The 14,497-nt window shown below is 38.3% G+C and overlaps 2 protein-coding genes across 4 annotated transcripts in view; one reads left to right on the forward strand and one right to left on the reverse strand.

Moving 5' to 3' along the window:
* Window positions 1-3,036: 3,036 nt before the first annotated feature.
* Window positions 3,037-10,902, reverse strand: EPM2AIP1 (EPM2A interacting protein 1). 3 transcript variants are annotated; one of them, XM_011364079.2, is made up of 3 exons: window positions 8,118-10,902; window positions 4,831-4,859; window positions 3,037-4,390 (listed from the first exon to the last, which is right to left on the reverse strand). In XM_011364079.2, the coding sequence occupies exon 1, from the start codon at window positions 10,680-10,682 to the stop codon at window positions 8,859-8,861; it is 1,824 nt and encodes a 607-aa protein (XP_011362381.1). In that variant the 5' UTR covers window positions 10,683-10,902; the 3' UTR covers window positions 3,037-4,390; window positions 4,831-4,859; window positions 8,118-8,858. The 3 variants fall into 3 exon arrangements, with proteins under 3 accessions (XP_011362381.1, XP_011362304.1, XP_023392394.1); XM_011364002.2 differs by having other exon boundaries at window positions 3,037-4,859; XM_023536626.1 differs by having other exon boundaries at window positions 3,050-4,390; window positions 4,831-10,902.
* A 120-nt stretch (window positions 10,903-11,022) lies between these two features.
* MLH1 (mutL homolog 1) overlaps window positions 11,023-14,497 on the forward strand; it is a 36,029-nt gene continuing 32,554 nt past the window's right edge. Inside the window, exons 1-2 of the mRNA XM_023535560.1 lie at window positions 11,023-11,251; window positions 13,053-13,246. Coding sequence (XP_023391328.1) covers window positions 11,136-11,251; window positions 13,053-13,246 — 310 coding nt within the window. The 5' untranslated portion in view covers window positions 11,023-11,135. The remainder of the gene's footprint in view (window positions 11,252-13,052; window positions 13,247-14,497) is intronic.

A 14,497-nucleotide genomic window follows, 5' to 3' on the forward strand; every position in this document is an offset into this window, starting at 1 on the left:
ACATAAAATTAAATAAAAAATGAAAAATTAATCTAAAAGTTGTCCCAGACTGGAACAAATAAATCTAAATGAGTATCAAGTTGGTGACATAACCATACACAAAAAATTACTTCAATTAACTTTGGAGTACAGTATTTTAACTGCACATTCTTAGTGGAATATATTGTCAATTAGAACTAGACAGAATTCTCGATTTCATTGAGTAATCTTACCACTAGTAATATTACTACTTTAAATATAATTCTGAAAGTATTTTCTGTACATTATAGGACAAAGCAAATGATATTAAGTTAATATTTTAGAAACAAATATTTTCAGTTTAAAAGAAATATAGGTACAAAATCAAAGAAGTTAAATAAAAACTGTGCAATGTTACATTTGAATTAGAAATATCAATATGGCCTGTTTTCTCATCCAAAAATATATGTCTTAGCTCTGTCCACTAGGAAGGTCTAGAAACAATGACGGCCCATGAACAACAAGCAATATCAACATCATAATGGTGGTCCCTGCCCATCACTCTCTATTTTAAGGAACTGTGGTTCCCGACCAAGTATGGGGTAGGAATGCAGAGATGAGCCAGGATCATCTTCTGCAGAAATGCATGGATGCTATCAAAGACTAACGGGATCATGGCAGAGGATACAGGAGCCATCTCAGAGAAGTTCCCAGTGATCAAGGATGAGGCAACGTGAGCATCAAAAAGAATGACTGTGAACTGACTAAAGCAATTAAAAATATAAAAGTCTCTTTATAAATAAAAGTTTTTAGTAAAATATGAAGTCCGCAAATAAATAAAAGATACCAACTCCTAACTCTGAAAATTAGTAATTAAAGGGGAAGAATTGAACATTTATTTTGACTTCGACAATTATCTAATGAAGGCCTATCAGTGCCAGGCACTGGTCTGGGTACTGGAGAGTCATCAGTAAAGCAAAATAAATTCCTGTCCTCATGGATCTTGTCTGTGACTCCATTGCATATGTGCTTCAAATTATATTTCGAGGTAACCCAATAGTTGTAGTTAATACGGAAAATTCTACTTTATAGAAGAATTTCAGATAATAAATATAGAAGGAATGATAGAGTTAGAAAAATAACTATATTGTAAGTCCTGATTAATAATGGATTTGGGCAACAATGATCTATGGATCAAAACTATCCAGTGAAAGACTCGTAGGGAAATTGGCACTAACAAGATCAGGCTAATAACCATCTAAAACCATTGGCCAATTTTAGCATTACTAATATTGGGAAGACCAGTTAATCTGTGATCCTGATGTGAGGCAATAAGTACACAGTACCACCTTTCCAGGATTCTAGTGACAATATTAACCTGCATCTACCTAATCAAGCCTTCAGAACTAACTTCAAGACTACACGAAACATGGAAGAGTAACAAATTAAACGTGACTAGAAAGAAAACAGATAAATCTAGAATGTGATATTCTATACAGCTGACCGGGTTTCTTCAATAAGACAATGGCATGAAAAAAATTAGGGAGCAAGAGGAGGGATTCCTCTGGATGAAAGGAGATTTAAAAGCCGCAACGACCAAATATGGTGTGTGGACCTTGCTTGGACCCTGATTTGAAGCCAACTATGAAAAATCATTTTTGAGAACCATTAGAGAAATCTGAATATGGACTAGGCATTAGTTTTTGTCAGAGAATTATTATTCAGTGTGATGCATTGTAATGACAATAGCATTGTAATAATATGAGAAAATGTTTTTGTAAGAGATTAAATAAGAACTTCAGTGCTAAAGGAGTTATTTCAGTGGTCAGCACAGTATCCACCATGAGCCAAATAAGAATTCAAAGCAATAAAATAATATAGGCTTAGAAATTTATATTAATAATAGGTTTGATGTATAATGAAGACAGATTATTAAAGCATAAAAATTTTCAATTAAAGGATATGGAAAAAATAAAAAATAGGAAGAATTAAAGAAGACAAAAGCAGCAGCCAAAAAAATTAGAAAACATTAGCATGGATATATAAACAGAGGAGAAAATTCTTTGAAAAAGACAAAAAATGAAAATAAAAATCTGCAATGAGGGTAATTAATAAAAATATAAAACCCAAACATTAGGAATGAGAGAGGGAGTATAACCAGAGATAGAAGAGATAAAATAAAAACTCGATACATTTGAAAACTTTAATGGAAAATTTCCTAGGAAAATAAAAAAAATTGAAATTCAATATGCAAGACATAGAATTGGGAAATTGTCAATAATTACCTTAATGTGGCACTAATTCATTCCTTTCAGATAAACTTTTTCAAACCCTCTAGAAACAGGTAATATGCATACCATTTAAACTATTTCAGAATATATATCAAAATATGAACATTTTATCATTTTTATCATATATCTAATAGACTATCTCAAAGAATTCTAGATTCCTAAAGGATTATTCCTGTGTTAGCAAAGAGATCCCCTTTCTCAGCCATTACTGCCATAACCAAACGTCAAGATAGTTAAGATTCTGGCAAACAGGTAGTTCCTTAAAAGGAATTGGAGACACGGGGCACTCTGGTAATGACAGCAATGGCAGAGTGGGACAGGAACCGGAACAGGGGGTCAGAAAATAGCTTTTGTTCTGCTGCAATTCCATATCATCTTAGCCAGTGTTATCGCTTATGGTAAAATTATCTGTGTAGACTACAACCTCTTTAAAGATAGTGCCGAATCATTTATCTTGATTTCCCAATATACAAGCAGTGCCTGGTAGAGCAGTAAGTGGAAATAGGGAAAGGGGTAAAGGATATGATATAAGACGGCGTAGGAAGAAAAGGGTGTGTATAGGGTATGTGTGGGTACAGATCACTCGGGGCCTTAAGAGACCATAATAGGCCTTTGATTTTATTCTGATTGGCTACGAAGCCATTGGAGGATTTTGAGTAGAGGAGTGGCATGGTCTGATTTACATTTAAAATTTTTTTTTAAAAAAGGACCACTCTAGTTGCTGTGTGAATAAATTATTATGTGGGAAGGATGGAAGCAGGGTATATACCAGAGTATACCAAGAGAAACAGGTGCACATGTTTACTGAAAGGCAGATACAAAAATGTCCACAACAACTTTATTTATAATAACCACAAACTGGAAACAACCAAAATTTCCATCAATACTAGAATAAATTCATAAATTGTGGTAATGTCATACAAGAGAATACTACACAGAAGTAAAAAATGAACAGCGGTTACATGCAACAACATGGACTCACATACATAATGTTGAACTAAAGACACGAGAGTACATATAATCATTACATTTACATTGTTTTAAAATAGACAAAAGTAATCTATAGGGATAAAGGTCAGAATAGTGGTTATGTGTGTGTAGGAGGGATATAAAGACATCTACAGGATACTAGAAATGTTTACTATCTTGATCTGGGTGATGGGTTCAAGAGTGAAATATAAATCCACACTTAATATTTGCACACTTTACTGAATATAAATTTTATCTCAAAAAAATATTTTGAAAGAAATTCTGTAAACGAAGAGCTACAACCATGTGTTAATCAGCAGTGCTGTCTTCCAAATATTTCTGGTTTTCCTCCCATGCATGTGACTGAACTTTGGTGGCCATGATTTACTTTACCCAAAGGAATTCAAGGGCCTATGAGTGACTTGCCAGACTCTTTTCATTTCCCAAAACGAGCAGCCACACCCAAAATGGCATCTGCTTGGTCAGCCTAAGTCCCAGAATGAGGACAACTTAGAGCAGTGATCAGTTAATATTTTCCGTAAAGGGTCACACAGTAAATATTTTAGACTTTGTGGGCCATACGTTCTGTCACAACTACTCTACTCTGCAACTGTAGAACACAAGCAGCCATAGACAATACACCAATGGGCAAGGCTGTCTTCCAATAAAACTTTTTACTTACAGAAACAAGCAGCAGAACAGATTTTTGCCTATGACAGACCTGATCTAGAGCAAAGTCCTTGCCCAAGTGAGAGAAAAACTGTGTGAGTCATTGAGATTTTGTGGTTGTTACTGTATGGCAACCTAGCCCACCCCAATACAGAAACTGGTTCTTTTTACACAAAACGTCAACTATTGAACATTGGCTTGGTTGTCATAGGCATTCACGATGGAGTTTGGAGGATGCTATGGGAGGATGGAAGAAATAACTTACGCAGGAACAATTCAAGTTATGGATGGGTGAAACTGTCTCTTGAAAGAAGCTGGAAGGCAGATAATGTACCCTTTACTAGAGAAAAAAAAAATTTTATGGTTGCTGTGGGCTACATTTGACAAGATACACAGGAACAAAGACAAACTCAGAATTCATCAGTTTGTAAGCAGAAATGCTAGGGAACAGAAAGAGTTCGCAAATTCAATTACCTATTGAGTAGAATGAAGCCACTTCTCAACTACAAAAAAGACAAATGAGAACTGTTTTAATCCAACAGTTGATTAAAACCCGATGAAATCACTGGATGACTATCACACCTATTGTTAAGATCTCTGAATAAGTTAACGTGCCCCAAACTAAAATCCATCTAAGAGTATAACACGGATTAATCTCTTAAATTGGACCAAATGGTTCAGGGAAAAAGAGAGTAAGAGTATGACTCTCCCATGAAGTCTGAAGGTTCCAGTTATTCAGAAATTAAGTTCAGAGAGGCTTACGAACAAGAAACCAAGGAAATATAGCAAATCTAGTAAGTAAGTGTTCATTAGATGTCACTTTTGGATCATCTTCCTTGGGGAGGTGATGAGAACAGTCTGCAGGTAGGAAAGCAAGTGAACTGAATATTTAGTGATCAGAAGGGCTGAGTCATTCCTCTAACATTTCGCTAAATTTACTTACTTTTAAATCCCAGAAGAGTCAGAAACCATCTGTGAAAAAAAGTAGCAAGTAAATAGTATGCCATTTTCTCCTATGATTGATGCTGACAACAGGAAAATGGATATTAACTCTTAAGTGGCACTATCTTTTTCTGATACCGAATTTAACTTATTAATTACTTAAGTATCGTGTCAGTCCACTAAATAGTTGTCCAATCTTTTTCATCCAGGTTCCTTTGGAAGTCTGCCTTTAGAAATTTAAAAAAAAAAAAAAAAGACTTCTATATCAAGGAAGTAAGGACTTACTTAATTACATAGTGGATTTATGTGAGTATGTCTGGGTTTGAATCCTGGCTTTACTACTATGTTTGTTAGGGCAAATTACAATCTAAGTTTGTTTCCCCAACGACATACTCATAATAAACATTTGAGCCACATGCCAAGCACTAAGCTAAATTCTGGGAATACAATGAGATCTCTAGTCACATAAAAAACTTAGCGTCATTCCTTAATTTGTAATATGTGGATAATAATCACCCAGTGAACAGACTAAGGCAAGACCACTGTGACGGTGAAATAAGACTGTGAAAGGGCTTCAAAGATTGTAAAACACTACACAAACATTTATGCATCCAAACATTTATTGAAATGCCAGGCATTATACTAAGCACTAGAGACACAACAGTGAGCGAGGCATAAGGTTCCTGCCCTTATAAATTTACAGTCTAGCAGTGATTAATAAGAAGTAACAATAAAGCGTGCTAAGTGTGTGGCTGGGAAAGAACAGCTATTTAGGGAGTGTGTAGTAGGGGCAGCTAGTCTAGAGGGCGTCAATGAAAGTTTCCTAGAGGAAATGGTATATCAAGTGAGACCTGAAAGATAAATAGAAATTGTGCCTTATCTTAGGAGCAGTGGAGAAAGCAGTGGAGTGATGTGACCAGAAATGTCTTTTGCAACAATCTGGCTGCAGTGTGAAAAGGGATCAAAATCAGAGAGAGGGAAACTAATGAGGAGGCTGCTGCTATCATCTAGGTGGGCTAATGGCTGGAATCAGAATAGTAGCACTGGAGAACTGAGAAAAATTTAGACGGCAGACGTAACAGAAAGGTTTTTGTGAGTAGATGTGATGAATGAAAAGTCATGGATAACTTAGTTTTTGGCTTGGCAAGTGCAATTGAATGGTTAGTAGTGGTAGTGTCATTTACTAAAAGAAGACACATGAGAGAAGTTTGGGGGTGAGACCAATGACATGCCATGGTGCCTATGAGAGAGCAACATGGACTTGTTAGCAATTAGATATATGAATTAGGAAAGGTCTAGAAAGGAGATATGAATTCGGGAGTCATTTGCATACAGGTGGTAACTGAAGCCATGAAAGATGAGAAAGCTAAGAGATGATGTGAATAAGATAGCCAAAAAATCCCAAGAACACAGATATTTAAGGGAAAGCGGTATCTGCAAAGAAGACTAAGCATACCTGGAGATGCTATCGCCCCAAAGCCAAAGTAAACAAGTATTTCAAGGAGAGTGGTCAGTAGTATCAGACGGTAAGAATACTGACAAGGACTTTGTGAGCTAAGTAGAACAGTTTGAGTGGAAATATGGGAGACCAGGAATACAGACAAATCTTTCAAGAAGAAACCAGTAGGAATGGGAGATACAGGGAGATAATAGTTTTTAAAAAATAGTACTTATTTTAACTATATTCACTGATACAACAGGACCAATAACAACTACTTTATAAAAAATATTTCAAACACAAAAGACTGCCATGCAGTTACAGAATTACTAAATACAGAAAACAGTGAAATACACACTTTTTTTCTTTTTTTTTTTACAAACAAGACTAGTTTATAGTAAACTCTCTATTATTCGGGATCCATTTAAAATCCTTGGCTTATTTCTCCCCCACCCCCCACTCAGTGACTATATGATGCAAACTAATTTTATTATTACCTTAAGCAAAATATATACTAGAACTTCACAAAATGTACAAGACTTTAATATTTGAGGAACTGGGTTAGAAAGCAGAAACAGCTTTCAGGTCTCCAATCATCCTTTCAATAAAGCACTTGCCATGACAGAGAATACTCCAAGCTACTGGGAAATTACCGGTAGATTTTTGTTTGGTTGGTTTTTTACTATGTTGGTTTTTCAAATATTTAAGCCTACTTACTATTCCCTGTTAACCAAAATCTCAACTTGACCACTCTTGATAAATATCTTTGTACCACTTGCTTGTCAATTACTTACTTATAACAGAATAGAACCTTTAATCAATTACTGACTTATGCTATAGTGAGCAACCAGAACCTATCAAGGCCTTTATTGCACCTTACCAGCCAAACTTAGAATGCTGGAATTAGTTTCCCCTACGTTAGTTTGCCCAAATTGATCTTCTAATTTTGCTTCTACCGGTAATTTTCCATCCCTCAAAATAAAAAAATCTACACTGGGGATCTACTGGCACTTTCAGAGGGATAATTCTTCATTGTCCCAGGTTGTCCCATGCACTTAAATGCCAGCAGAACCACCCCCCGCCCCACCCACTCCAAGGAAATGTAACAACCAAAAAAAGTCCCCCATGTTTGCCAACATCCTTTGGAAAGAAAAGTTATTGTCTCTGGTTGAGAACCACTGACACAATTTTTGTCACAGGCTCCTATATTATCTACTTTGATTGTTCAGGTACCAGTTCTTTCTAAATTCTTAGTTGCATCCTGGTACCTTGAATTTGCTGGATTAGTGACCACAGAATATAATGTGTTACAATCATTAAGACAGGACTTTAGCACAAGTTTTTCTAATTTACTTGAGAGAATCTAGAAATTGGGTCCTGTTTTTAAATCATTTTGCTTATTTGGCTTTATTGTACGATTTCCTTTTCACGGTTAACTTAAGTTTGAGAATTACTGTTTTAGCACAAAGCAGATGACTCACTAGAAATATGACATTGCTACAATCTGTGAATAAAGGTGCTTCTTGAGAGCTAAATATTTTTACGTGCGCACTGTCTCAAATACAGAATGTGGGGGGGGCAGTTTCAAATTCTATAAATCCATTTCCAACAGCTAACAAAATCTGATGACAAAATCTGATATCGCTATAAAATAAAGGGTTTCCTTTAAGCAGAATTTCTTCATAAAGGTAACACCCATGCAGACAGGACAAATAAGCTAAAATATCTCACACCTCCTGATTCTGGTGTGCAAAAATCTTTTTTTCCTTACCCTTATTAATAAGGCCAAACTTCTGCCTGAAATAGAAAAAAGAATTGCTAATGGGCAATCATTAAGATTCCATACTTACCATAGTCCTTTATTAGGCAAGCTGGTAAAACAGCACCCAATTGTGAAAAATTCAAGAGAAACTTCCAATAATTGGTTAGTCTGATCTCCAAATTGCAGGAAGCCTCCTAATCTGCAATTTAAAAATAATTCTTGCTCCTAAAATTTTATTTGATTACTTTCTCTATTAGTAATAATAATTATCGCTGCGGTAGGTAGGGAGGAGGGGAGGTGGAGGTAATCTGTCAATATTTACCTCAGATTCAGAAATGTTTAAAAAAAATAGTTTCAAACTTTCTGTTAGACAAAATATTTCCAATGAATGTACGTTCCTTTACAGAAACTTCTAAACTTGCTGAGTTTCTGTAAATTTGCTCAAACGTACATTTAAGGAGTTGATAATTTCAGACTATACGCATCAGAATTTTAACATTTTGTTAAAATAAAAGCTAAAATTTCTTTGAAACACTTTAAAAACCGACTTCTAATTAAACTCACATTATCAGTACCAAACTTTTTTAAAACAACTGCCATAAAAGCAAAAGAAAATAATTTTATCATTAAGTTTTAAAAGAGGTGTTCGCATGTTTCAGTCCCATGCTGCCTCTTGAGATGAAAAAAAAAAAAAGAATTTGAATCATAATCAATTTGGATGAATAAACTTGGTGCTTTCCTATGATTCAAATTAGTAAACTTGAAAAATCAAACAAATTTTCGCCTTTAGAACTGGATTCTTCTTGTTTCAATGTTGAATTACAAATCCTCATGGATTAGGTTCATTTCTTCCTCTCACAAGAGCATCCCAATGCGGCTCTATTTCAGTTGTGGCAATCCTAAACAGGGCGTGGAGATGCTCATCTGTCAATGGCTGGCTCAAAGTGTGTTGGTTTCGAGTCAAATACGAAAATGCCTTTTCACAGATTTCACTACTATCAAACAAGGATGCCACCTTACAGGCAACCCCTTTGATAATCGGGTAAGATTCAGCGGGCAATCCAGCGTAGAACTGCCCCAAGTCTTTGTTTCTGTATTCATTCCAAAGGTTAGTGTTTGCCTGAAGTTTTGTGAGCTCCACCCTTACTGAAATAGGGGCATATTCAGGTTTAAAGTTAAACGGATTTGCAAAAAGTTCTAAGTCCTTTTTAATGAACTTGAGGTCCTTAAAATGTCTCTCAAATTCTTTTTGTAGGCGACAGATCACACCTTGATACCGGTCTGCCGCAAGTACTTTATCATCTTCTTTAAGATGCTGTTTAAGCTCATCAGCAACTTCTCGGAGGGCAGCAAAGTGTGTTAGATTTTTTTCCTCAATATGTCTGTGAAGTAAATTCAGCTTAGCTTCAAAGGTACAAATATGGTCAAAGGCAGCAGCTGCAAAGACTTTATTGACTCGCAAGAGCTCACTGAGTTCTCGAAGATGGTCCATAATATCCACCAAGAAGCCAAAGTCACAAAGCCATTGTTTGTCGGTGAAATGGACTGTTGTTGCCCCTACTGAAACCAAGAATGCTTCTATCTCCTTCCTTAGAGAAAATATTAATTTTAAAGTTTTCCCTTTTCTAAGCCAATTGTTCAGACACCGTCCATTAACCCTTTCGCCATGCTCTGATTCAGATTCAGTTAGTAAAGCCTGAAATTCCGGTCGTCTAACGCCTCTTGTCTTAATCAAAACTATCCATTCAGAAACGGTATTTATGACCTGATTAACATCAACATCATAGGAGCTCAACAGTTCCAAGTGAAGGAATCCTGAATAATGGATGACATTCCAACAGTTGGGGCTTACAGCCTTTTCTCTCATGTATGACACCAGTCCTGAGTTCTCACCAATCATTCTCAAAGTGTGGGTTGTGGTTAGTCCAACCATTCGCTGCAAGCTAAGCCCTGCTGTCTGCAAGGCCTCAAGGATTGCCGCCATGAGGGCACCAACACTGAAATGATGAGTCAGGTTGACTATGGTCAGAAGCTCTTCTTGCACCTCCAAGTCCTGGTCTACGCCGCGGACAAAGACCAGGAGGTAGTTCTCATAGGCAACAAAAGCCTGGTCGTCCAAGGCAAGGGAATAGGCTCTAAAGTCCTTGGCTCGGTTAAAAAGCTGACTGCGTAGATTCTCGTTAATTTTAAGGACCCTTTGCTGGGTGATCTCTGGAGATAAATCAATGCCACCGATGACGCTTACGTGATCTGGCAGTACATCTTTCAGCATCACCTCCATGCACTGGTATACAAAGCCTCCCTCGGCCCAGCCGCGACCCTTTAAGGCCAAGAGGCGAGCGAGCCCTAGGCCTGCACGAGCAGCTCTCTCCTCGGGAGTGAGAGGGGGGATCTCCGGCAAGTCTCCCTGACGCAGACGCTCCACCAGGGCCGCGCGCTCGCCCTCCACATACCGCTCGTAGTACTGATGCTCGGCCTCGTAGTGGCGCCTGACGTCGCGTTCGCAGATGGGTACGACGAGGTGGCCACAGACCAGGCACAAGGCCCCTTCGCCCTCCGGAGGCTCCACCACCAAGAAACGCTGTGTCCACTCGGGCCGGAAACCCCGAGACTCCTCAATTTCCATCTTGCACCTCTTTGGTGTCATCCACATTCTACTGGAGGACACAAGAACAAGGCCAACCTCCGTGGGGCCGCAAAGATTGGGGCGGAGCAGGAGCAAGCGCGAAGCACCTCCTCCGCTCTGCGCCAGATCACCCCAGCGGGGGGACACCAACCTCCGCTATTCGCACCTCCGTTCCTATTGGCCGGAATGGCGGACAGTGATTTCTAGCGCGCAGGCGCAAGTCCTTCTAGCTGGCGGTCTGAAACTGCTTTAGGGGGGCACGAAAAGACCCAGAAAACCCCAGACCCAAGGAACTTGACTGGCATTCAAGCTGCCCAATCAGTAGCTCCCTGGCTCGAAAGCGGCGCTGCCACTGGACGAGGGGGCAGGACGGCGTAAACAGAGTCGAGGGAAGGACGTGAACACGAAGCGCTGAGGTGATTGGCTGAAGGCACTTCCGGTGAGCATTTCGACGTGACCTGGCGGTCCTCTGGCGCCAAAATGTCGTTCGTTGCGGGTGTTATTCGGCGGCTGGACGAGACCGTGGTGAACCGCATTGCGGCAGGGGAAGTTATTCAGCGCCCAGCTAATGCCATCAAGGAGATGATTGAGAACTGGTACGGACGGAGTCGAGCCAGGCTTCCTTAGAAGCTGTGATTTAACGGGCTGCCCCTTGGCATGGCGCAGACACGCCTCCCGGCTCTGGGTGGGAGGCGTGTACGGCGCATGCCCATAGAGTGGAGACCGCGGGGTCCTGCCTTCTCCACCGGTACCTTTTTGAGCGCTGTCGCGAGACTTTTCTAGGGTTGAGCGTGCGAGTGGAGGATACACAGTATTGTTTTAATGTTGCCATTAACTAAGAAATACTCAATATATACAAAGAAGGTGCAAAATTTTTAATGTAACAATTTTCAGTGGGGGAAAATCTCCATTCTTCAGAGGGAGAATATTTCATGCTTACTCCACAAATCATGCACATTCAAGAGTACAAGTTAATTTTTTATTTTAAATGTCGAGATTTTAGGACAGGCCAGTGGACTTCCTCTGGGTTTAACTTGTGGTTTCCCTGTTGCTAAATTAGTGATGCCACTTAGTGTAGTTTCTGCCCTTTACTTTGGGGGGAGGGGAGTGACTTCAAAGATAGTTGATTTTATGGGGTAATCCGTGGATTCTGAAGTTTAGAACTATCACCAAATGTGGAGGAAGAAGGTTAAAAATGTGGAAAGGTGGGCGTAAACTTTAAACCTCAAAAAAGACACATGCTCATAAAATATCTAAACATTATATAAGATCCTTTGTATTAAAATCAGTCGATGCTAATAAAATCCGAACATTAAAAAAAAAAAAATGCCCCAGCGAAGAATGGTACGTTTGTAAAGAGATTTATTGTGAAAATATAAACCATTCAGGGTAAATGGGATTGAAAGAACAGTGGATCACTCAGGCAAAAGAAGAGAATTAGAAGGTAGACAAAAGAAGGAGCACAGAACTTGGGAACGGTGTCTCCTTTTGACTTTACTTGCTATGATTTGTAAAGGCTGGCTTTTATTTCTTCAATATTAGAATTAACTGATAGAACAATGTTAGAATTAACTGCACCTATTATTATAGTGTGCCAGAATACTGTACAGCAAAACTAAACATATTAGCTCAGTGGCTTATAATTAATTCTATAAGCAGAGACTTTGTATGGAGTCCAGTTATGCTCTTTTTAATATGTAGGGCAAGATGGTTAATGTAACTTCAATTCAGGGGCTTGTGAGAAAGGTCTTTAATATTTAAGTAATTTAACGTCTTATTTCTGAATAAAGAATTTTCTCTGTGAGGAGCCAGTAACATCTTTTACTCATGCAGTACCAGGCTGAAATTTTCTTCTCTGGAAGGTGCTGTATGCTTGTAGGCTACTCTTTGAAGATACAAAAGAATTATTGGATTCTTAAAAAACTTTCTGCGTTGCCATTTTTTCTGTTCCCCAACATAAATATATTTTCTTATAGAAAAGGGAATGGTAGAGAAAAACATTTAGAATTTTCAAATTTTTTTAAATGACATTTTATTAGGATCATTTTGAGGCTGAATATAGGTCGAGTAACAAATGTTAGAATTAGTAGAGAAGAGGGTAGTAAAAAGGCGTGTGCTAAAAAGACCTACCTTCATTTCTTTCTTAGAGGAACAAAAATGGTGTTCAGTGTCCTATTGGAAATGATGGTTTCCCCATTGGCCCCTCCCTTTCCTCTCTCACACAACATGTGAACTGATAACAGTGTAGTCACAGAGCCTGTGAGACAAAGGAAAAACATATTAATTAGACAGTCTTATATTTATCTGGAATTTGTTCTTATCCCATGGCTCATATTAAAGTACGTGTGTTAGCTTTGTTGCAAACTAATAAATTATTTTTTCTGTTTGACTCGCTAGTTTAGATGCAAAATCCACAAGTATTCAAGTGGTTGTTAAAGAAGGAGGCCTGAAGTTGATTCAAATCCAAGATAATGGCACTGGAATCAGGGTAAGTAACACCTCAGAGAAGCAGGACATTTGTAACCTTCATGTGGTACATCTGCAGGAAGTGGCAGAGCCTTTCCCAGTTCTGGAAACTCTGGGCTTTTGTGGTTGAGATTGTTTGAAAAATTTAGCACCGACGATAAATATTTATTGAATACCTGTTCTGTGCTGGGCACTGTTCAGGGCAATAAGAAAGTCAAGGAGTGAATCATGAGGCCCTTTGAAAGATGAGTTTTCTGAGCAGAGAATAATACATACAAAACCACCAAATGGAAGCATGCCTGACAGCGAGGAGGCTTGAACAGGGTGTGGGGTAGAAGAGGAACAGATGAGATCTGAAGGATAAGCAGACTGATCATGTGGGACACTGTGGCCTGTTGTGAAATCTTTGGCTTTTACTATGAATAAGGTGAGATACTATTAGAGGGTTTTGAGCAAAGAGGTGACATGGTTTGACGAGTTTTGTAGGAACCCTTTTGTCTATAATGCAAAAAATAGACTGTAGCAGGACAGGACAGAAGCAGTGAGGAAGCTCTTGGAGCAATCCAGGAGAAGGATGATAGTGCCTTGGACCATTCTGATCACAGCAGAGATGTAAGAAGCAGTGAGATTCTGGGTTAATTATGAAGACAAAGCTCAGATTTGCTGATGTAGAGTGTAAGAAAGATAGATCGAGAGTGATTTTAAGGTTTTGGCCTGTGCAAGCGGAAGAAGGAGTTACCATTCACTGATGGGAGAGACTGTAGAAGAAGTAGGTTTGGGGGAGGTTTGGAAATTTAGGGGCATGTTAAACTCAAGATACCTATTAGTTGGATAGATATGTGAGTCAAGTGCAGGGTAAAGGTTTGAGCTGGAGATAAAAATTTTGTATACTCTTCTTTTGATGGTATTAAAAGCAAGGAGACTCACATGAAAAGATGTTCAGTGTCACTAATCATTAGGGAAAAACCAATCAAAACTACAGTGACATACCACTTGATATCCATTAGGATGGTTATTATCAGAAATAAATAAGTATCACCAAGGATATAGAGAAGTTTAAACCCTTGTGCACTCTGATGGGAATCTAAAATAGTATAGCTACTATGGAAAATGATAGGGCGATTCCTCAAAAAATTCAGCAATTACCATACGATCCAGCAGTTCCACATCTGGTTATATAACCAAAAAAAGTGAAAGCAAGGTCTCAAAGAGACTTGTACACCTATGTTCATAGCAACATATAATAGCCAAAAGATGGGAGCAATCCACGTATCAACAGATGGATTAACAAAATGTAATATATACATAAAGTGGAATATTCAGCCTTAAAAATGAATGAAATTTGACACATGCTAAAACATAGATGAACCTTGAAG

Source organism: Pteropus vampyrus, unplaced genomic scaffold (assembly GCF_000151845.1).
Source record: "Pteropus vampyrus isolate Shadow unplaced genomic scaffold, Pvam_2.0 Scaffold1, whole genome shotgun sequence".
In the NCBI taxonomy this organism is placed as follows: Eukaryota; Metazoa; Chordata; class Mammalia; order Chiroptera; family Pteropodidae; genus Pteropus; species Pteropus vampyrus.

Coding starts and splice junctions, on each gene's coding strand:
- EPM2AIP1 (XM_011364079.2), bottom strand. CDS start 10,682: ATGTGGATGACACCAAAGAGGTGCAAGATGGAAATTGAGGAGTCTCGG.